Source organism: Larus michahellis, chromosome 1 (genome assembly GCF_964199755.1).
Source record: "Larus michahellis chromosome 1, bLarMic1.1, whole genome shotgun sequence".
NCBI classification, from domain to species: domain Eukaryota; kingdom Metazoa; phylum Chordata; class Aves; order Charadriiformes; family Laridae; genus Larus; species Larus michahellis.
Window position 1 is genome coordinate 156,238,670 of NC_133896.1, and position 24,398 is coordinate 156,263,067.

The following is a 24,398-nucleotide window of genomic DNA, read 5'->3' on the forward strand; positions in this document are numbered from 1 at the left end:
GTAGTTTTGGTTGCGGTCCTCTTTTGACTAGAAGGGAATTAATTTGAACACTAAAGTGCAGCTTAAATTGCATCTTCAGCACACTGACATGACATTTTGCCATGCAGACTAGACTGGCACAAAGTTAGGATAAAATAGTCCCGATAAAATTAGCCTTTCTGTTTGAAACTTGAAAGAGGGAACTGTTCGGTAGGGTACTTTTTCCTCTGTTCTTTTGTTTTCCTGTCTTTACAAATATACACAGCCTTAGGTACAATATAAATATACACAGTCAATTTTATTGTAAAATAATTGCCACACTTCTTTTTTATTGGTACAACACTTTCACCAAAAAGGGTTATTAAATAAATACTACAAGCAAACAAACACCTGGGCTCTTCCTACCCAAAACGATTGACTCGGAGACCTCCCGACTACCCGCTCAGACAACACAGGCTAAACCCCCTCTATATTGGTTTATGAAAGCAGAACACGTATCCAGAGCTTTTTCTTCATTTCTCCTCTAGAAGGAAATTCATTCTGCAGTGTACCGAGAAGGAAAGATCTCATCGTAGCCAGAAAGCAACGCTGCATTCGACTGAGGGCAAACTGGGTGGTGACTGGTCACCCCACAGGTGATGTGCCTGCCTGTAGGTTTCCAGGGTTGTGCTCTGCTCACAGTGAGGTGCGGGTAAAAGCAGAGTGGCCGCGACACACTCTGCGGTGGGTTCCTGGGGAAGTCTAGTGCCTGCACAGCACAGTTTCCCGAGTATTTCTTAAAAACAAAATAAAAGCCTACGAGCTACCTAAAATTCTTTGTTCTATGGTGCATATGGTGGAGGCTTTTCTCCAGGCAAGAAGTAAGTCGGTGTATAGAGGGCTGGAGCATTGGGGGGAAGACCGTAGCTGGAGCTGGACTGAGATGGAGGCTGCGTTTCTTCTGATAAAGAAATGTCAGTAGATGATGTTCCTGGGAAATTGCTGGCAGGCTGTATGTAGACAAAGAAAAATACCTTCTTCAGTAAAGGATTACAACGCCATTTGTAGCTCCGCGTATAGTGTTTGCCACGTAAGCGTTATATAATAAACCCCACGATTAAATTTCTCATGCATTGCAGCACAACACTCACTTTAGTTTTAAAGCACCTGCTTAAATATAGCAATGATGGTGTCTCGTGAAACGAGACGGATTCCATCTGTAACCCAAGTCATAGAATCACAGAATCACAGGTTGCCCAGGTTGGAAGGGACCTTTCAGATTATCTAGTCCAACTGTCAACCTGACTCTTGACAAAAACCATCACTGAACCACATCTCTAAGCACGATGTCATTTTTAATAGACATTGTGCGTACAGCCAGGCAATGGAGCAGAACAGGAATTTCTGCAGGAAAAGATGCTCTGGCTTCCTGGGTGAGGCACTGCACCTGACCGCCTGATTAGGTTACGTGTAGCTGCTCATTTCCAGGCATCACTGTGAAATTTAAATTATCTCAGATGTAATTAATCTCAGTTATAATACTTGCATAAATACAAGGTCTTATTCTTGTGCCAAATGCAGACTCCTCTTAAGAGAAAATTTTACAGGTAGGCACATGTCTCCTTATAGGTCTTTCACTTTGGCTGTCTCATCTATAAGGGGGCTTTGGCTGAAAGGGGCATGAAAAATAGATACAGCTTAGGAAGCAGCCCATGTTCAGGAACAAGCAGTTTGTTAAAACAAAAGAATGCATGTAGGGACTAATCTTACGGGTGAAATCCTACCACTGCTTTAAACCAAGTTTTGTCATCAATTTCAACAGGGTCAGTATTTCACTCCCCCCCTCATATTGTCAGCACATGCCAGTCCATGGGCTTCAGCAGAAGACTTGTGCTCAGCTCCCCTCAGGCTCAGGCTTAAAGTGCCTGGAATTGAAAAAAAAACCAAAAGATAGTAATTGATCTTTTTCAAGGGAAATGAAAAATCCGGGCAAGTAAACGCTGCTCCCTGCTGCTAAAAAAATTAATAGTCACCATCTAGAGGCCAGTACCAGGGCTGGCACTTGGACAATGGCATCTCAGAGCTGCCCAGGGCTGGCAGACCCCATGCCATGGTGTCTGGCTTCTCCGTGGGGTGCTGGGTCAGCAGGGGCTGCTGCTCTGAGTCAAACCCCCATGGCGAGGAGAATGTTGTCCTGCATTTGTACCACAGAGTGACTTAGTGAGTGAGAACGGGCATGTCCTGACAGGAAGGTTGATTATGGCCTTTAACTCTCCAGGCATATTGACAGACCTGCTAACTAGAGCAGCTCCAAACATAGTTGTTGGGGTTTGGGTTTGGTTTTTTTTATTATTTATTTTGGAGTTGTTGCTTCCCTCCCCCCTCAAACTGTAGCCACTGTTTCCATCTGTCTGCCTGGAATTGCTTCTGTAATGAGTTCTCCTCTGGCAGGAATGACTGGCACAACCCTTACCGCTGTCATCACCACCAGTCCCTGCACAGCTCATCATTTACCTGACCAGTTGGCAGGCCTGTTACCAAGACTAGTTGTGACTGAACTGTACCAGTAAGGGATGAATGATTTTGTTAGTGCTTGCCACAGTAAACAAAAGAAATGCTGGTTATGTCCTTGTCAAAATGCATTCCTGTTATCAACTTTTCTTTTTTGCATTTGGCTGATTTCTGCTTGGGGACAAGGAAGCATGAGCTGAACTGAGGAGCATTTACCACCAGCTCAGGTTGTGATTTTTTTAAGACTTTGTTTGCCCCTCCAGCAAGCAGCTATGCAGTGAGATACCAGATTCAGCAGAGGACTAGGAATTAGTCTGCTCAATGGTGGGAGCCATCGGTGAACTCAGGTTCATAGCCTTCGAGCTAATGGAGCTTCAGTCCATGCAAGTGTGGGCAGCACTCAGGCTGAGTGTTGCGTGCCAGATTAACCCAAGGAGGGATATGTTCCTAGGAGGAGGAACTAAGTTGTGGATTTCCTCTGGTTGAGGTGAGAGTTCAAACTAGAGTTATTAGCTGGTAATTGATTGCTAGCTTTACTTCATCAACTGGCATCAAATCACTCTTTTTTCCCCTTAGCTAGAGAAGATTTTGCTCCTTTTGTTGTACTGAAGCCACCATGTGTGTGACCCTGCCCCAAGTGAGGGCAGGTGCAGGGCAATGTGAAATGCAGGGGCTTAGGAACAGTGTTTAGCCAAAGCTTCAATGAGCCAAAGGGAATGCTGAGAAGAGGGCCCTTATGTGGCTCTTGGTCTACATGGGAGCAAAAATGCCATGCCTTTTGAGATGCCCAAGTGCACCCTCAGCCAGCCGCTCCAGAAATATGCGTGAGTCTCACATAGACCTTGGCTCCCATCAGCCAGCCCCGTATGGATGTCTTGCGAACATTAGGTCATCTCAGATGCCACATCTTTAGGCAACTGAACTGCAACTGATACAGGGTCCAGCCTCAGATTTTGATGTCTCAGTTGAAGGCTCAAGGACATGGATATCTAAGCACACAGCATAGCAACATGTAGCAATTGAATCCCACCCCTAGTCGGTGGAAAGGCCTTTAAGGTGCATTCATATCACTCACATCACACATCTTTAGCAGGAGCTAATCAACATGTAAGAAGTGCCTCACTCTCTCTGTGGACTCTGAAGGGTACATCAGCTCAGGCGGAGTCTCCTACGCTGTGGACTGCTAGAGCTCAATTCAGCTGCCCACATGTAAGTGTCCAGCCCTTTTGGGATGCCATGGGATATCCCAGACATCCACACAGGTGTGACATAGGGACTACAGGACGTGGACTCTCCCGGAGTGGCAGCAGGGGCCAGGTGTCTACCTGATCCCACTATCAGGCAGCACTAGATCCCTACATGCCAACAGCCTCTGTGTTTAGCCAAATGAATCCCAGCCTCAGGGCCTGTAGTTGCTTTAAAGACCAAGACCAGCCGAGCAGGGCTTGCAAAGGCAGCTGGGCACTGCTTGGAGCACTCAGATGGGCCACGAAGACCTACCAGCCCCGTGGATTCAGCCCACAACACTCAAGTAATGGAAGTAGACGACGGTTAAGCTTCTGGCTGTTCCTAATCAGGCCTGCTTCTAACGTTCACCTTTTGTAGCTTTGAGTGAATTTATCATGATTTTTTTTAACTCATACGCCAGTGCAGAAATTAATTATCTCCAAACTACAACATAATGAGCTCATACATGCAGGAAGGCAGCTTGGGGTTTTTTATATTTTTTTCCAGGAAGCGGATTAAGCGCTTTCCCTTTTGGAGCCCAGTGCTTCTTGCTAACCTCTCCTGGCTTGGGGACAGCTGGTGGTGCCTGCCTCTGAATGTTACGAAGGGGAGAGAAGACAAATGAACACACTTAGAAAAAGTAGAAATCTAGGAAAAGAAGTGTGTTTATTTTGGAATGCAGTTAAGAATTTGGGGTAAATATGATGCATTTCTCTTTCTCAGTGGACACAGAACTGAACAGTTACAATTGATCCTCATGATTACTTACATGCATCTTTTCAGCTTTATTGCTTTCTTTTGTCTGTTTTTATCCCCTTCTCTCTCCCTCTACTCTTGGCTACGTGCTAACTGAACTCTGCAGAACAGCACAGCTTTTCAGCTGAAAGCAAACAAAAAAAGATCTCTTAGCGTGCTTTTTTTTTTCCTCTCAACCCGTGGTCTCCAAAAGCGCCTGGGCCCATTTATGTTAATAAATAAGACGTGCCAAGGACTGTTCTCTGGCTGTGAATCCAACTGGCGCAGCACATATCCCTACAACTGAACTCTTACCACCAAACCCGTGTGACTCTATGCACGCTACCTACCAGGAATGGTCCATTGCCCTTGCCATCTCCTGACCTCTTCCTGAGTAGTGTTGGGAGGCTGTTGGGTGGTCTGGGCCAAACCTATACCAGGAGCAGCCCTGGTCTGGATGATCATCATGTCACAGTACTTGTGCCTGGTAGCGTATTGGCCCTGAAGAAATGTAGCCCAGGAGGCTGTGGGGAGCTGGTCCACAGCTAGTTCATGCTAAACATGCAGTGTTTTCAATTAAGAAATATTGCAAAACTTGTGGTACCCACTGGTCTAGCGCTACACAGCCAAAGTAAGACAAGCCATTGGACAGAACAAAACAGTCTTACTGTGCTTTCAAAAATCTAAAAACTCCTATGATTGCTCCAGGGTCTCAGTACATTCAGTTATTTACCAGCTCACCCTACATTCTTCACCTCAAAAAACCAAACACCATCCTCAGCACCACTCCCTGCATTTTCCAGGCCAGCTCTGGGCTGGATGCAGTGCAGGCTTGGAGCATGACTGGCACCTCATCTTTCTGAAGGAGGCAAAGCAATATTTACTCAGCTCATGCTGCATCATCATTTCTCCCCACAAGGAGAGAAAACTGCATCTCCGATAGATTTCTCTTCTGCCTTCAGACCAGCTGCCTCTGGTCATTAAGGCTCACCAACCTCCACCAACTGCCATAGCTGCTCTGGACGTATCTCCCAGTGGTGGCTTGTAATGGGAAGCTGAAAGAAAATGGGCTCCAGCTTCTGATGATGAGTTGGTTCTTGTGGCAGGCAGACATTTGGGGACTTGCTGGGCTGCAGCCGACACCTGAATCCCTGTATTAACAGCAGCTGGTGTTCCTAACCCCTCATTTGTACTCTTCTACAATATCCTGGAGCATTTGAATCTTTTCTGGTGTGTAGAAACAATTCCTAAATCTGGCTTATCTTGACACCTAATAGCTTTACTGGGGCAACCAAAACATCACTCCAATCTTCAAAAAAGGCAAGAAGGAGGACCCAGGGAACTACAGACCGGTTAGTCTCACCTCTGTCCCTGGGAAGGTAATGGAGCGACTCATTCTGGATGTTGTCTCCAAACACGTAGAGGAACAGGAAGTTATTGGAAGTGGTCAACATGGATTTACCAAGGGCAAATCATTCCTGACCAATCTGATAGCTTTCTATGATGTTATAACGGGTTGGCTGGATGAGGGGAGAGACGTAGATGTCATCTACCTTGACCTTAGCAAGGCTTTTGACACTGTCTCCCATAACATCCTCATTAGGAAGCTGAGGAAGTATGGGCTAGATGAGGTGACAGTGAGGTGGATCGAGAGCTCGCTGTGTGACAGAACTCAGAGGGTTGTGACCAGCGGCACAGAGTCCAGTTGGAGGCCTGTAACCAGTGGTGTCCCCCAGGGCTCAATACTTGGTCCAATTTTGTTCAATATATTCATTAATGACCTAGATGAGGGGACAGAGTGTATCCTCAGCAAGTTCGCTGATGATACCAAGCTGGGAGGGGTGGCCGACACTCCAGAGGGCCGTGCTGCCATCCAGCGTGACCTGGGCAGGCTGGAGAGCTGGGCAGAGAAGAACCAAATGAGGTTCAACAAAAGCAAGTGTAGGGTCCTGCACCTGGGAAGGAAGAATGCTAAGCACCAGTATAGGTTAGGGGCGGACATGCTGGGAAGCAGCTCTGAGGAGAAGGACCTGGGGGTCCTAGTAGACAGCAAATTATCCATGAGCCAGCAGTGTGCCCTTGTCGCCAAGAAGGCCAATGGCATCCTGGGCTGCATAGGGAAGAGTGTGGCCAGTAGGTCGAGGGAGGTCATTCTCCCCCTCTACTCTGCACTGGTGAGGCCACAACTGGAGTATTGTGTCCAGTTTTGGGCTCCCCAGTTCAAGAGGGACAGGGAACTACTGGAGCGAGTCCAGCGAAGGGCAACCAAGATGATTATGGGACTGGAGCATCTCCCTTATGAGGAAAGGCTGAGAGAGCTGGGACTCTTTAGCCTGGAGAAGAGAAGGTTGAGGGGGGACCTGATTAATGTTTACAAGTATCTAAAGGGTGGGTTGAAGGAGGACGGAGCCAGGCTCTTTTCAATGGTTCCCAGCGACAGGACAAGGGGCAATGGGCACAAGCTAGAACATAGGAAGTTCCATTCAAATACACGGAAAAACTTCTTTACAGTGAGGGTGACAGAGCACTGGAACAGGCTGCCCAGGGAGGTTGTGGAGTCCCCTTCTCTGGAGATTTTCAAGACCCACCTGGATGCAGCCCTGAGGGATGTGCTTTAGGCAGTCCTGCTCTAGCAGGGGAGTTGGACTAGATGATCTCTAGAGGTCCCTTCCAACTCTGAAGATTCCGTGATTCCGTGATTCTGTGATTTGAAGTTATCACTAATATCCATCCACAACCCTTTCCATATCACTCAGTTTCACAGACCTCTTATTTCCTCCCCTTTCTTGTTTCCTTTCCATCTGATGAGTCCTAATCTACTTATCTCCATATTAGGAGTAAGGTGGGCTACGGCGTGTAAACTTTTCTGCCAAATCCTGGCTGTATCAGATGCTTCCTTTGGCTTTCCCGATGCCTCTGTTACTGCTTTTTCTTGCCCACCATGGGGGCTGTGTTCTCTTTCATGACTACTGCAGCACAGCTCTGATCCCACATTGGGATTTCTGGTTATCAGACAGACCAAAGCACAACCAGAGAAAGCCTGGGGTCTCAGAACAGACCTGAGAACTAGGCCCAGACTGAGTCGTCCCAGAGATGAATCTGTGTGTTGGGATCCAACTTCCTTGCCTTGTTTCCAACCCCCAGCAGCCAAGATCTACCACTGCAGAGTTTGTACTGAGTAGCAGCTTATGCTTTTCTGATGGAGTAAAAAGGGTGCCATTTTGTACGGTACCTGAAGAGGTAATGGGTAGGATGGATATGTGGAAATAGTTGCTGCAGAAGGACAGAAGCCAGCGTATGTCAGGATCTGCTGGGCAGGGTTGTACAGGATCTGAGGAGGAGGTGCAGCACTGAAAGCAATTTGGGACAGAGGTACCTGTTGAGCACAGAAGACAACAATATATCAGCACAGTGCAGGGCGGGCTGGAGCAGGAACTGGTCCTAACACAAGCAAATAGGCAACTTAAAAATCCTTGTTTTCCAACACAGTACCGGTACTACGAAAACACAAGGAGCAGACAGAATGAGAGGGCGTATCTGGAATGAATTTTCTGACCAGAAATGCACAGCGATTTTAATCATCTTCCCTTGGAAAAAGGCTGCTGGTTCTTCCCTAGAACCAGTTACAGAAGCGCTGGCAGGACTCCAGACCTGAGACACCCTGAAGAGCACAGCATACAGCTTTGACCACCTCTTCTTATTCACTCCAGCGCCAAACACCCAGTCCTTCACAATTTGCTGCAGACTTTTTCCAATAGCAATGACCTGATGCCCTCGTATCTTTTGTCTCTGCTTTCCTACACAGATCTACAAAGATCTCCCTTTCCAGACCACTTGCTCTTCTTTCACAACTCCCTCGCACTTGTGAAATGGAGTTTGCTGCTGGCTGTCCAGTGCCCCCCCCTACGTGCACGTCTCATTCCTATGGCATAAAATCCTTCATCATATCCCATGGCTTTACTGGCATGTCCCTTAACTGCAATGTGAGAAGAGGTCTGCAGGAAGAACTAATAGCTCGTATTAAACCAGCTAATACAACTGGGGGAGAACAAAAAAAAGGGCAAAAGCTAAATGTGAAAGGGGGCTTGTGTTAAACCCTGTGCTTTATAACCATTTGTGAAGGACAGTAGATGTCTGTGAAAGATTTTCATGTTCCTCTGCTTTGCAAAGCCAGAAAAATCCAGTGGTTTCTTTTCTCTCCTTTGTTTTTATTAACAGATTCCTCTACATGAGAGCATGGAATTTTCTTTTTACTGAAATAATAAAATATGGCGGTTGCCAGAAAAATGCTGAAAGCAGCAGCCAGGATTTTTTTTTTTTTGGCATTTCCTTTCAGATTTATCAGTGAGAGACATAAACCACTGCATCCTCTGGAGATAGTGTGAGATCTCTCTGTGACTGAGACATGTTTTGTACATGGAAAACATGGTCTAGGTCACTGATGTACTACATGAGGTTACCTGACAATCTAGGCCTTAGCTCCCTGGAGAAACTTAGCACCCCAGGAGCTGGTGCAGAGAAGGGCTGGGGTCAAAAGCAGAGAGCCTGTTTCATGGGAGAAGGCAAGTCTCCCATCTTCAAGGTACCCTCCTCAAAACACCTCCTTTCTACCGGCCCTGCTGGGTGGATGTGGTGCGGGGAAACAGAGAGACACTGCCTTTCAGACAGTAGTAGCGAAGCACCTCGTGAGCTTGCCTCTGACCCAAAGTTTTAGGGCCAGGAACATGGCTCACCCTGGCCAGGGCTGGGCCTGCACCCAGAGCGTGCACTTCCTCAGAGGAGGGAGGCCCTGGCGTGGTGAGATCATTCTGGCCATGGATGTAAACGCAGCAAGAAACACTTGTTTTGCCCAACGTGAAACACAGATGCCTGTTCTGCATCTGTCACCAGCTCTCTGGTGCAGGTCCTTTTGGGTGCTGCTGTCCTTCTCCCAGGAACCTCTCTCAGTCCTCTTCCGTTCTCTCTGCCTGTAGCAGCAACACTCTCCAATTGCTAAGGATGAACATCTCAACAGTCCTAGAAGACACATTTGAGGAGTCATCCACCCCAAATCCACTGATCAAAGCACCTTATTATCAGTCTATCTGGTTTCAGCCTGGAGCCAGCAATGATTTGCGGGTATCGAAGCTCGTTAGATGCTTCTATCAAGTATTCCAGCAACGACACTATGTTAAATTACTCACATAAAATACAAGGGCAGGTGGAGACGTTTTGAACCGAACAGGCCAGGGGTCGCTGCCAGTGCCATGGGAGGGTGGGGAAGCCAGGGGGCGTCCGGAGGGGCTGCCTGGCCGCCCCCAATCGGGCCATGGACGGTGCTGCAGAGCAAGGCAGGTCAGCTCCCTGATCCAACACAGACCTGCCAAAGCATGTATTTCTGAGCTACGACTACTTCTAACGTCAGACTGCACCTTTCGTTGCATGACATGAAAACATTGGCATGTACTTCAGTAATAAGGGGTTCATTTTGTTTTCCTTTTCAGATCAGGGTGAGGGAAGAGGAGAGGGGATAAGGGAATGATACTTAATCTGTTCACATTCCCTTGAGGACTCCAAGAAGGAGACTAACTGGAAAAAAAAAAAAAAAAAAAAGCCAGCAACCCCTCCACAGGACGAGCCGTATTTCTGGTTAATGCAACCCTGAACTCAGGGCAGGCAGATTCCTTGGCAAGGTGTGTCAGGAAAACATCTACAAGTCATCAGATGAATACCGGGGCAGGGATGGGAGTTTCTAGATTAACTCTTAGTACCAGCAAGTGAAGTTTTTCCATGCATTTCTTTACCTCTGTCTTCTGTACAGAGGTAAATGGTTTTACCATTTTGGATACTCCGAGTACATGCTTCTATTTACATAGTATCTTAACGTGCTTTTTGTTAAAGGTGACTTTAAGGTAACTGCCTAGTCGGTGTCCTATATCCAAGCACACAGTAGATTTGAAAAGGAAGGTACCGTCGTGACTGCTGCAGCTCCCCCCGGCACCCAGCAGATCACAGAGGACAGCCCCATGGGTGACACAGGGGCCACTGAGAGCTGACACCTTGGGGGTCAGGAGAGGACGAAATGTTTCCCACTGAGCCAGCACGGCCCTCTGGCAGGCAGCAAAACCGCAGGGAGCGTGCCAGGGTCTGCATGGAATTTGTCACAAGAAAGAAAACCCACAACAAGCAAAACAACACTTCTTTTTTTTTTTTTTTTTTTTTTTCTGTCCAGGAAATGCGATGGGTTTAGAGGACACGGCACTATTTTGCAAACTCTCCCCTTTGTAACATGTTTTGGCTGCCAGCGTTCCCCAGAGATAAACATGATGTTTTTTGTTTGACTAGTCAGCCTGGCCCTATGTTTTCTGGAAGTCAACCTCAGACCAGTGCCCTGAGGCCTTTCAGCGGGATTTGCAGCTCTCCCTGCAAAATGCCAGTGAGCATTTCTGTGGGAAGGTGACATCCTGAAAGAAAGAAAATTGTTCTCCCACACTTTTCAAAGGTTTCTTTTTTTTTTCCTATTTCAGTCCCATGCCCCTCTCTTTTCTGCTTAATGTTTTCTTGGCCCCTGTCTTCCTCTAAGAGTTACTCCTTCCCTAACGAAAGCGAGAAAATTAGCAAACCAGCTTTGGTAAATCACTCAAAAGGACCCTGAAAAAGCACAGGCAGGAGCAAGGAGCGGTCATTGCATGTTGGATTGCTGCTTTAGCAACGCTTCCACAAGCATAGCATGGCTCCCATGCTGACGTAACAAACTCATCTTTCCCTTAAACTAGCGAGGGTTTTTTTTCCCACTCCTGCTGCAGAGGAGGCATTAAACAGCTTATTCAGATCAGGTTTTTAGCTGGAGCCCCAACAAACAGATTTGCTCCAGTTCAGCCCCAGGGGGAAGCTGTATGTCCACTGCTGCTGCAATTTCCTTGCACAGCTTTATCCTGGTCAGAGGACCCAGAGTTTGACCCAGGCTTTGCCTTCCAGCATGGGGAACATGTCAGGTCATGGAGACCCCAGTTGTCCCAGGAATGTCTGCTCGGCTTGGCGTCCCTTGCAATCAGTGCAGCGATGGCCCCCGTACAGCAGAGACGTGCCTGGGTTGGAGCTCACCCTGCTATGAAGCATCAGCCCAAATCCCATGTAAACCTCAATTTGTGTGAGACAGATTAGGTGGACTCAGATTAGGTGCACCCTTCCCCATCTCAGAGGAGCACTAGCAACTCCCACGGCTGCCCTTGGTGGAGGCACTGGCACCCATCTGCCAGGCAGGGGAAAATACTTAGCAGCACTGGAAAGCTGCAGTGCTCTACCAAGGACTTACTGTAGATGATGCCTGCCTTCCCCTCCCCATGTAGCGGCTCTTCCCCTCGTTTCCCGCTGTGGTTGTTTCTGCTGCCCTTCTGCCATTGCTCCTCTCACAGGGAGGGGATGAATTAAGCTGGGAAAGCTGCTTCCACTCTCTCCTGTCAGGCAGCCACGACTCTTTACTGGCTGGCTGCAGTTTGTTATCAACCCCTTAAGAGTCCCCTCACATAAAGAACGGCTCAGTTGCACATTTCTTACATGCGAAGGCTCAGTGCGCTTATTTGCCTTAAGCTAGAGAGGGGAATAGTTACAGCAAAAGTTTTGCAACTCTTAACAAAGGTGAATTTCCAATAATTCCTGTGGCCCTGCTCTGTCGCATGGTTTTAAGCACCCAACACAGGTTGTAGATAGCCTGGACATGCTTGCTAGGGATGCTGGGTGGTCAGAGCAGGGCCTGGGTGGCCTCCAGTCTGACTTGGCTCACTGGCTGCCAGCTATGAGCAGCCCTTTCCCTCTAGTCTGTCTCCCCAGAGTATATCTCACCCAGCTCTCTTGCTCCCTTTTCCTTGCTCCATCCATCTCTTATTTCCTTTCGCCTGTCTTTCTATTTACTTTTCTCCTCTGCAATAGCCACCAGAAACATAATGGATCTAAGACGACCTGTGCTACTGCCATACCTCCCTTCTGCTCCTGCATTTCCCCTCCATCCCCATGCCTCTGCCCATTCCGTTTGGAAGCTCTTTGGGCTGGGACCACTACTCTTCTGAGCGCTTGGTAAATTATGAGCCACTTGGTTGGTCATTAGGCACTGCTTTAGCAAACATGACCACTGGCAGTGATAATCCCTGGAATAGCTACTTCAGCCTTCCAACACGTCAGAAAATCTAGGCAGATGAGGCACTGTATCACAGAATCTCTCCTAGGACACAGCCTCTTCTGAATGCACTGGTGCACAGCAGCACGACATGGTGGTGTGGCACAGGCAGCAGTTAGAGGGGTGGTGTTCCTTAGTGAAACAAAAGAGGAGGTTAATGTGACCTGAATACAACTGTTCAAGTAAAAACTTGACTGATACTTCAGAGTTAATCCCCATTCTTGGGAAAAGAACTATATAAGGTTAAATAGTCACGCACAGGACTTGAGTTTTCCATGTTAGCTACAAACTAGCGTCCTCGAACCCTGTGCTGGCCCACAGGTTCAGTGGTGAATTGGAATAGAAAAAAAAAAAAAAGGAGGCCACTAAGTGAATTACCAGCATCTGTTCACACAGATGCCTGATATTTCCCTTCCATTCACGTATTGACCAGGCTTGACCTACTTTGCTGTGAGCAGCTGGCAACAGCTTAGCCTAAAGATGTGACTCCAGACTCCCAGATCACACAGGAAACATGTTTAAATTGCCTCCTTCGTACACTTATGCTTCCTTGGTTTTAACCCACTTAATAACACCAACAAGCACAGAAGTCCGCACACAAGGCAAAAGACTGTGAGCCTTACCATGTCTTTAAATGCCCCAAGAATGGCTGCCGTAATAATCCCCAGAAACAACCCGATGATGTTGAGGACTGTGGAGGACCACAGCAGCCTATACAGGTGAACCACGTCCTGACAGCTGCTCACGCCGAGAAATTCATAGTAGCTGGAAGACTGCTCTGAACTGAAAGGGAATGCAGACAACGTCACTGCTGTGGGAATGGTTTTGCACATAATACAGGGCACCAGAGGATCTCAATCCCTCCTGCTCACTTTCCTCTTTGGCAAAGTACTTCATCCATGCTCCCACCAAACACTGCCCAGGTGAACTGGAGAAAGCTCTACTGTTGACAAAAATTTGCCCTGCTAGTGCCAGCATTAAACATGTGGTCCAACTAATACCAACCCTAGTTTGGCTGACCAGTGTTGTGCACCAGCAGGGACTAGTTGGGTGGTTTTTTTTGCTGAGGGTCTCTGAACACAGACATAGTCCTGACATATGGATGTTGCCCTTGTGATTTAGCTGCCAGCTAAAGCATGCTTAGCACTGCTTTTTTTTTTTTTTTTTTTTCCCCAGCTCACCTGGAAATCCACTGGCATCTCTGAAACTGGGGAAAACAAGTTGCTTAAGCATTAATTCAACCACAGAAAGTGAGATTTTGCCAGCTGGCGACATTTGTTTATGTTGTCTGTGGTTCCAAATTAACAGATGCAATGCAGTACAGTATAAATATGTGCCTTTACACTATGGATTGTACTATCCAGAAATTTTTGTTTGTTTATATTTCTACACTGCACTGGTTATTGCAAATGAGGCATGTTGTGAAGCCAATCCTCATTGTCTTGCCGAAAGTCAGAAATACCCTACTGCAAAATTTGAAACCACAGTTTCCTGCAGTTCTTTCCAGTACCTGCCTTAATGCTAGCCCACTAATGAGCTCCTAGAGCAGCTATTTGAGTTGGAAAGATTTTTTAAATGCCAGGTCTGTTTTTGCACTCAGCTTCTGGTGCTCACTCTTCTGTTCCTCCATCCCCAGCACACAGGGCAGCAGTGGAGATGGTGGTTAGGGAAAGCTCTGCAGAGGAAGGTAGCAGCGTGGAGAAACCCACAACATTTCTGGGAAGAACCAAGCCAAGCACTGTAATTCCTGGAAATGTTCAATCATTTGTTGTGGGGCACGGTTCTGGCACTCTGGATCCGCTACTGGTGAGTTTACTTGGGCCCTATCATGGGCACAGATGTTGCTTACCTAAATAAACCTATATTTAGGTTTATTTAGCTTCAGCTGCTGTGAGGCTAAGGAAATCTGACCTGTGATCCTGCCTGCATACTGGTCCATTGCATGGATGACACCAAGTCACTTCATGTCAGCGTATCTCCTCCTACTTCTCTCTAGCCATCCTATGAGCTGGAATTGCCAAATCTGTAGAGCAGCAAGACTACTTCTTTACCCTGTATTTGTCTGTGCCAGTGCCATAAGATCTTGCTGCCCAGTGTGGATTGCTGACAATGGCAGAGCACACACATTTAATTATAGCATGGAATATATCATGATCAGTCCCAGGTGTTTCAGACAAACCCAATGTCTTAGAAAAATGTCACGGAGGATCTCCATCTGGAGGAGGAGTATTCCTGATCTCTTCTTGTTGTTACCTTATACTTGAAGAGTTTCAGTCACTTTATTTGATAACTCTGAATGCTTTCACCCCTTTAAGACCCTGGTTCTTCTCTGTATTGGATTGTGCTATTCGATTCAGTGTCAACGTGCAGCCATTAGTTGTGTACCATGGAAGAAAGCATTCTCAGTGTAAACATATTGCATTGCAACTATGATGTTCCATCGTTTCTCTATCATAGAAAGGGTACCAAAGTTGTGCATACTTTACCTTTCCCATGTAATTTGTTTTGTATGCCTCCATCATCTCCAGATTTCCAGATTTAATATTTCTTACACAAGCAGAAAACTCTAACACTCGCAGGGGATTTTAATCCACTCCACAGACCTGCACTCACTTTGTGCCTCTTATGCACATGAGAAATATGCATGCATAGATGACTTTCTTCTAGTCCCAAATTTAATTTTGCTTCTCTAGTTACATCAGGATCTGGACAAGACCTACTCTTTTATACAGAAGCCTTAGGTAGAAGTCTCATGTGACAGCCTCATTCCTCTACACTTAAAATGTTTATGTCTGGCAGCATGCTACCAAAAGCTTACATAGGGCTGCTAGGATGTGAAAAGGAGGCAAAACCAAAAAAATCCATGAGACGTAAGAAGGAAGAAAGATGAGAAATACATAGAGGGAAAGAAAGAAGAGTGACTGTGGGTGAACTGCAGAAGGCTGCAGAGTTTGCATGAGAGTGCATGGTAAGATGATGCTGAGGGAGCATTTCTTGTATGTGGTAAGACATGATGCTGCCTGCAGTCAAAATCTCTATGTGCCAGATGGCCAGTCAGTTGTGCGAGTTCATTTCATCTGTCTTCCATGTTATAAACCCTTGGACTTCGCTGTGATGTAGTTTTTCTAACCGCCTTTTTTACTCCTGCTAAATCGCTGCACTGCAACCCTGTGCTAAACTTCAGCTGATCTTCATAAGCATATCCAGACATTTCCTCTCTTATCTTCTGACATCTCGTGCTTTGGTAATGATGAAGTCAAAAGGACAGCTTCAGAAAACACTCACAAGACCCTCTGCATCTGTCCTATGACAATTTAGCAAAATCCCATGCCTACTGAGGCTGTTGCTAACAACAGAGCTCTGCATATGCCTACAACATGATCTCTGCCTATGAGCACCTACGTTCCTATTCATTTTGTTTCCCCCAGTTTGTTAGGAAAAAAACCTGGATTCACTGAATCAGGGCTGTGACCGAGTGGTCAATTTCAATCACACAGCAAAGAGCTTATGGGCATATTTAAAAAAAAAGAAACTGAAATAATGCCCACAGTAATATGCAACCCTTGACGACTTCTCTGCTGGCATCAGGACTTCAATCCCAGAGGAACTGGATTGCTCAGCATACAAGCCCCTTGTGTTCCTTCTCCAGGCCTGAGCCCCCGCCCTCCATTATTTAAGAGAAGGGACAAACAACCAAGTATTTCTCAGAGGCCATTGGCTGCACACAGGTACTTACTTCTCACAGTTGTACAGGTCACAGCAATAGCACGTGTTACTCTTTACTTTCAGCTGGCACTTGCTGTTTAAGTTATAACATGTCACCTGCCGAAAAAGAAGAGACTGACTTTCATTCTCAGTATTTCAGTGTTGTGTGAATCATCCTACTGACCACAAAGAAACAGCTACTGCGATGTCAGGTTCTATTACATGTTGTGCAGAAAGATTCTGAGATTCCAAAATCCACAACTGCAGGGTGGAAGGACATGCCTGAGCTCCCAGGAATTTCATTCATAGAATCATAGAATCATAGAATGTGTTGGGTTGGAAGGACCTTTAAAGGTCATCTAGTCCAACCCCCCTGCAGTAAGCAGGGACATCTTTCACTAGATCAGGTTGCTCAGAGCCTCATCAAGCCTGGCCTTGAGTGTCTCTAGGGATGAGGCCTCCACCACCTCTCTGGGCAACCTGTTCCAGTGTCTCACCACCCTCATTGTAAAGAACTTGTTCCAAATGTCTAATCTAAACCTACCCTGCTCTAGTTTAAAACCATTGCCCTTCGTCCTATTGCTACACGACCTTGCACACAGCCCCTCCCCGGCTTTCTTGTAGGTCCCCTTCAGGTACTAGAAGGCCACTATTAGGTCTCCACGGAGCCTTCTCTTCTCCAGGCTGAACAACCCCAGCTCTATCAGCTTGTCTTCATAGGAGAGGTGCTCCAGCCCTCTGATCATCTTTGTGGCCCAAAGGCCATCAGGCCATCAGCCTCATTCAGGACATCAGGCCCTGAACCTCGGGGCATTTGCACTATGGAGCCCAGAGCCACCAGCATTGACCTGCAGCCATGGCTGCCAGAGTTTTCAAGCATTTTGCTTTACTGCCTGGTGCTATTTTCTGAAGACCCAGAGTGTGCAGCTGTGAGATGTGGATCCCTACAGCTGTGACGCAGGGACCATGGGTCTTGAGAGATACTGCACAGCAAGCCACTGAAGTGGGTAAGAATACCACGCCATTATAGTGGGGAAATGGGCAAAGAAGCCAATTTAACTGAACAGCTTCCAACAAATGGGAGCTCTCTCCTTTCAGTAACACCCTCCTGAAGAAGGAAATAATTAGGAACAACAACGAGAAGAACAATCTCCAAGCCCACAAACAAAACCGCTCAGAAAAGATCCAAGCACTCCAGCAAATAAGTAGCGTTTACTGGAGGCTCTTGAATAGAAAACTGAAAAGGTTTATTTGTGTGCACAGGAATTGCAGGGAGGGACAGATGTTAAAACAGCAAAGGTAGGCACACGTAAGCCACTCTTCATCAAGATAAGAAATCATTTTAATGACTCCTTGAGTGTGGTAAGCATTAATCACTTCTATTTCACACCACAGGCCAATTGAAATATTTTATATGTAAGGCTTTTTTTTTTCACTGAGATTTTTAGCTTATTGACTTTGAAAGAACTGTCAGGTTTTAAAAGCAAGCAGGACAGAAAGTACATTCTTTCTGTAGTTTTTATTTTGACAGAAAAAATGTAGTGTAACCACTGAGAAGTATTTTTGTTTGCAAAATGCAAATAAAATGTATTATTGAATGGAAAATTCCTCATAATGAAAAAGTAAAAGCAGCATGCTTGGGAATACATGCCTGCTTTCGTAAAGCTCCTGTCAGACAGTTCTGCTTATCCATGAATGTGTTAGTCTGTGGGATGCCCTCCACAGGAGATGTTAAACCAGATGTTTCTCAGCTCCGGAGTTCTGGATCTGTGCATCCTTTTTAGTGTGAAAACTGCCACTGTTGCTGAGTCTGTACTCCTCACGTGTTTGATCCCAGCAAAAAGGAAAGCCTTAAACACACACACTCAGCAGCAAAGTAAGTTAATTTTGCAGCTGGTCTCAGACTTGCCGCACTTGTCCTTAGCAGGATTTGCTTGAGAGTGACAAAGTTAAAGGGAGTTAAAATGATGCCTTGGGATTGCTTTGCTGCCCAGGACAAGGCTACACCTGCGGTCTGTGTCTCACACAAATCATCTCTTCTAACCCAAAATGGAAGTTAGGTTATACAAGGACAGTCTCAGTCTAGGTTGCAATCTGGAAATGGAGCTCCCAGTTGTCACAAGGAATATCTCACCCTGAGATAGGACCTCGTTCCATCAACCTCGTTCCGTTGCGTCTGAACTTACTGGAATTTGACATAAGGGCTTTGTTGGCCAGAAGTCACGTTCAGCTGCAGCGGTCCTCAGCCTGAGCTGCAGTTTACTGCAGGAGAGGAGCACGCTACCATCGATGACTGTGTCAGCTTAGTCAAGATCCAGCTCAGAAGTGACTGAAACATCACACCTGGCTGCTTCTCAAAGCAGTTTGAAAAACAGTCCCGGAGTAGAGTGTGCCAATGCCTCTGCTACCACAGTAGCTTTGCTGGGATGCCCTAGTGCTTTTGCACAGAGTGGAACTTAAGACTTTGGTTTTGCCCCCCTGTATGTGGGCAAAATGACCTGCATAGTTAAAATACCCTTTTCCCATTACTCATCGGAGGGCTTCATAAGACGGAGTGGGCTGGTAAAAAGGTAGTTCATCCTGATGAATGGCTTTGGGGACACTTCTGATAGGAAATAAAAGTAATTTTCCCCTCTCCAAGCATCAGTAAGGCCAGTTTGCTCCTTTTCTCTGCAGAAGGTTAGAAGTACTTAAGAGGGAGATCGGCATGATCTTAAACATGGTTTTAGCTGCTTCTGGACTATTAAATTATCGGTTAAGGGAATTACTGTAGCTGTCTATTTTTATCACTGCATTTTTAAAACACGCAAAGAGCAAGGCACTCCTTTTTAGGAGAACAGTGAATGAACCAAAATAAACAAATTACTGTGCAGTGTGAGCAAGGGTGGTGAAAACAGGCCATTTGTGGGTATTTTGTGTGTCAAGACCTATTATTTCATTTTAGTGACCAGACGTTTAGTTTTTTCATGTTCTGGCTGTTTGTGCCTGTCCACCCCCTCAGCATAAATTGAAGAGATGTTCTCAACTCATGGTAATTGCAAGAAAATCAAATTCTCTCTGCTTTGAGCAAAGAGAAGAACTGAACCAGGCAAGCTACATGAGCTGGAGACCGCACTCAGGCTAGAGATGGCGATCAAAAGGAAACTTGCACCCAGTAAAGAATCTGCCTTCCTAGTTAGGTGTTCGTCTGGCATGCAGAGCATGTCCCCTGCTCTCTAGCTGGCTAACTTTGGAAAAGCAAAAGCCAAGTTCAAATGCCACAGATCATTAACTCTAAATTAGCACATGCTGACTCTAGATCAGTGGGCAACCAGACAAGAATGTTATTGCAAACTAACTACACTTATAAAAGATACGTGGGGGGTTTTTTTGCCTGAATAGAGCAAGGAGCTCTTTAGATATTCAAAGAATCTGCAGAGCTGGGGAAACCTGTCTGTCCAGAAGCCCGAGGCTGGGGTCACCTGCAGGGAGTTGTGGTCAGTGTGAAGCCAGCTACGCACCTATCACAGGGATTAGAGGCATTTCTCAGGACATGTCTGTGTCTGAGTGTGCATGCACACTTTAGAAGAGGATGGAGTGAAACTTACAGGCAAGGGTGTTGTCACAGGTCATAAGTTTGTCCGGGTAGGCCTTTAGGCAAGGAGGTCAATGAAATATTTTTGTCATAAATTTCTGGAATCAACAATGGGGTGCCCTAGCAGCAAGATTTAAGGAGTATCAGCTGCTTAACCTGGTAATATACTTTGCTAAGCTGTCTAGAATTATTAACGGTAACGCTCCCCATACACTTTTTCTTAGCCATGGGAGGAATGGTGATGAAGGACATCTGGCTTCTTGTAAGTTATACCACTGTTTAGCTGTTCTCAGTCCTGCTCTGTTTGATTTTCTTTTCACTCCCACCAATTTACCACAATAATAAAATGAAAAATAGGAAAACAAACTAAATCTGTATTTCTCAGGAGGCTAGCTATTTGGGTATGGCACTTTTCCTACCATGTTAATGTCACTGAGGTAATAAAGAAGCTGCATTCAAACCGCTGGCAAATACAGAGAAGATCTGAAGTCTTTTGGACAATGCAAATGGATTCATTTAGATATTTTCTATTCCACTTCAAGTCTACAAAAACCTCCTTAGAGAAAGATGCCAATGTGACAAATACATCCCAGACAGCTATTATACAGTATAGATGGACTAGGAATCATTCCAGTCCCAGAGTAATGTACTGGATAGAAACACTGATGATGACTCAAAACCTCACTGGCTGTAAGGATTTGCAATCATCAGAGGCTTGGACAAGCGGGGAGTCACTTGTGTGAGAAAAAAAAAGTTGGTTTTCTATCAACTTGTGACCTACATGCGCAGACATACTCTCAAACACCTCCCTCCTCCCCAGCCCCTCAAAGCACAGCAGAAACAAGCGTGTGATGAGGTGAGTTTGTTTACCTCTGTCTGGTAGGCATCATACAGGAATCCTATTCCACTTGAATAAAACTGGCACCTTTTGTTATACAAAGGTCTGGGTTCCTGTAAAGAGAAAAATAGTCAAAAAAAGTCCTCAGTGTGGAGGAAGCGTGAAGGCACCACGTCCCATGTACCCATGGTGCAGATGCTTACACCTCTGTGGAGCTGAAGCCAATGCAGACACTTGGGCAAGCGTCTCACACACCCCCATGTTGGCTTTCTTTCCAGAATGGCTCTCCTCAGAGTTACATTTTCCTTCCTCAGTCTGCCACTAAGCTATGTGACTATCATTTATTTCTCTCTGTACTAGTCGGGTCTTTTAAGAAGACATCACCCCTGGCGTTTAACCCCTTCCTTCCCTGATGTCAAATAGTACTGCTTTATGAGAACGGTCCAGTCACTCTTTTTCGTGGTACAGTTTCTTACTTAGCACAAAGATTTACTTTGCTATTTGTCTTCCAGATACGGCACTTTCCTTTTTAAAGGATTTCAACAATTTCCATAGTGAAAACTAATTAAAATAGCTAATACTTTAAGCATTCCACTTACTACTCACACTTCAAACCCCAAAAGCAAAACAAAGACTAATGAAAACATGAAGTCATAAAGGGGAAGTAATTTGCATCAAGTTTTTTTTTTGCCTTATTTTCCTATGTGTATTGCAAAATGTACATTCATTGCTCGTATTTCATATTTTGCTTGTAACGGTTCCCACAAATTGATATAAAGGAAGAACGCAGTGAAATATTCTTGGCCAGATGCAAGATGGGCATTCCCAAACTTGGTGAATGGCCACTTGGAGGCTAGAGACTGCACACCTCAGCCAGTTTCAGGACTACACCATATTTGCCTATGGAGGATTTGAGACTGAAGAGTTCTCTGTGATCAGGCATCATTCCCAAATGAAAGTGCAGGAATTACTTACGTTGGCAAAAAATGTCTTTCTCAACTTCCTGTCACTTATCTAGTCCTACGTCATGATTTGTGACTTCAAAGCACTCAGGTGCTCTCCAGCATGTCAGTCAGACCACTTCCAAGAGAGAAGATGGAACCCATTGTGTGCCACCCCCTCTTTCCATGCTAACTTACAGGCAAAGTACTACTTAAGTTGTTAGCAAAAATCTGTGCTGATTAACTTCCACTGCATTTTAAAGCTTTACGAAACATCCAGGAAGACTCCAGAAATTGCAGAAAGATCTGTACTGATTAAGATCACTTCTGAGTGTTGTATGCTTGCTGGATAACGAAGTGTGAACTGTATAAATCTGCTGACCCAAAATACATAATCAGTAAAAATGCTGAGCTAAGCAGGAATGCAGACAAGTCAACAAATAAAGCTCATCCATCAGCTTGTTTGCCCTTCTCATTACTCTGGCAAACTGAAGGAAGTTTTGGACACCAACTCCTAAGGGTTAGGGAAAGGTTAGCTTCCTGCATCCAAAATTATTTACTTATATCACACAAGTGTAAGAAAAAATGCTTCAGTAATTCTTTTTCTCTAGAGGAAAAGCAAATACCACACAAACAGCATGCCACTAGGACTAGGACAACATTCTTCCATAGGCCTGGGAAAGCACTAGCCTTTAGCCACGACTTCCAGGGACAGATCTGGTTGGAAGGACTAACAGGACTGTAGTTTCTTTGCTAGCACAGCAAGCATAGGAACAGTCACAGGCTGTGCTGCCCTTTTGCAGAGAATTACACTCCAACCCTGATTTCATCTGTTGCATGGGGATGAAATGACAGAGAAGGGGAATGAGCAGTAGGAATAGCTTTTTCTACCATGAGGAGCAAATCCATGAAAAACTGCTGTCCATCATATTCACAGCAATAACAAGTTTCAGCTTGATCCTGGAAGATCTTGGAAGGGGGCAATGGTCAAGGGCATGGAGCCCAAGTGGTGTTCTCAATCCTGTTGGTGAGGAGAAATGGCTTGAGGAGGGCTGGGTGGATCCAGCAGGTCAAGAACTGGCTGTACATCTGGTGTCGGGAAAAGGACTTTGGCTTTTATGACCATGAGAGGATCTTTCATGAGCCAGGAGTTTTTGGAAGAGATGGGATCCACCTAACTAATTAGGGCAAAAGCATTTTTACCCATAGTCTAGTCAATCAGTGACAAGAGCTTTAAGTTAGGAGCAACAGGGGAGAGAGATGAGGACCAACAATCAAGTGAGGAAGTAGTGGACGAACAACACAAGTGAAGTGAACAGGGTGATGTGGACAAAAGAAATCTCACAATCAACATAACAGGGCTAAATGGGGCCCACTTCAAGTTTATGCACATGGATAAGGAAGCATCCACAGGACAACACAAGGAAAGGTCTCATCCCTTTCTGGGATGCTTAGCACTCTTTGAAGTGTCTGTAGACTAACACCAGAGAACAGACAGTTTGAGGTTTGTGTGTAGTCACAGGGCAACGATCTCATTGGGATCACAGAGACATGGTAAGATAGCTCACAGGACTGGAGTGCTGTCATGGATGGATACAGGCTTTTTCGGAAGGACATGTAGGATGGTGGAAATGGGGAGTTGCTTTTTATGAGAGAAAGCAGCAAGAATGCATGGAGTTCTGTTTAAGGACAGATGAGGAGCCAGCTGAGAGCTTTTATGTCGGTATTAGAAGCCAGACCAAAATGGGGAATGTTGTGGTGGGTGTCTGCTACAGACTGCCTCATCAGGACAAAATAGATGAGGCCTTTTCAGACAACTGGAAGAAGCCTCACACTCATCATAGAATCATAGAATCATTTAGGTTGGAAAAGACCCTTGGGATCATCGAGTCCAACCATCAACTCCACTCTACAAAGTTCTCCCTTACACCATATCCCTTAACACCACATCTAAACGACTCTTAAACACATTCAGGGATGGTGACTCAACCACCTCCCTGGGCAGCCTATTCCAGTGTCTAACCACTCTTTCTGTGAAGAATTTTTTCCTAATGTCCAGCCTAAACCTACCCTGCTGCAGCTTGAACCCATTCCCTCTTGTTCTATCGCTAATTACCTGTGAGAAGAGACCAGCACTAACCTCTCTACAATGTCCTTTCAAGTAGTTGTAGAGAGTGATGAGGTCTCCCCTCAGCCTCCTCTTCCTCAAACTAAACAGTCCCAGCTCCTTCAATCGCTCCTCATAAGATTTATTCTCCAGGCCCTTCACCAGCTTCGTTGCCCTCCTCTGCACTCGCTCCAGCACCTCGATATCTCTCAAGCCCTAGTGCTCATAGAGTACTTTAACTACTTTATTACTTCAAAGCAGTAAAGGACTTTACCCCAATACCTGGGGAAGGCACAAGGCATCTGCTGGAGGGACAACACAGCAGGGCACAAGTAATCCAGAAGGGTTCTGGAATGCATTAACAACAACTTCCTAACATGGGTGGTCAAGGAGCTGACAAGGAGATGAGCTCCGCTGGACCTCATATTTACAAACAAGGAAGGATTTGTCAGGGATGTGAAGGTCAGGGGCAGCCTTGCCCCTGCTAATGAGATGGTGGAGTTCAGGATCTGAAGAGGAGGGAGCAGGGAAGAAAGCAGGATCCCAACCCCACACCTCAGGAAAGGAGACTTTGGCCTATGCAGGGATCTGCTTGGAAGAATCCCATGGGACACAGTTTTTGAAAGCAGTGGGGTCCAGGAGAGCTGGTT

At 45.9% G+C, this 24,398-nt stretch overlaps 1 protein-coding gene across 2 annotated transcripts in view; it reads right to left on the reverse strand.

Moving 5' to 3' along the window:
* Nucleotides 1–256: 256 nt before the first annotated feature.
* TMEM255B (transmembrane protein 255B) overlaps nucleotides 257–24,398 on the reverse strand; it is a 79,271-nt gene continuing 55,129 nt past the window's right edge. For both annotated transcript variants that reach the window (XM_074560829.1, XM_074560820.1), the window contains 5 exons: nucleotides 20,733–20,813; nucleotides 16,320–16,405; nucleotides 13,207–13,366; nucleotides 7,664–7,807; nucleotides 257–968 (listed from right to left, as the gene is read on the reverse strand). In XM_074560829.1, the coding sequence (XP_074416930.1) occupies nucleotides 801–968; nucleotides 7,664–7,807; nucleotides 13,207–13,366; nucleotides 16,320–16,405; nucleotides 20,733–20,813 (639 nt within the window). In that variant the 3' untranslated portion in view covers nucleotides 257–800. The remainder of the gene's footprint in view (nucleotides 969–7,663; nucleotides 7,808–13,206; nucleotides 13,367–16,319; nucleotides 16,406–20,732; nucleotides 20,814–24,398) is intronic.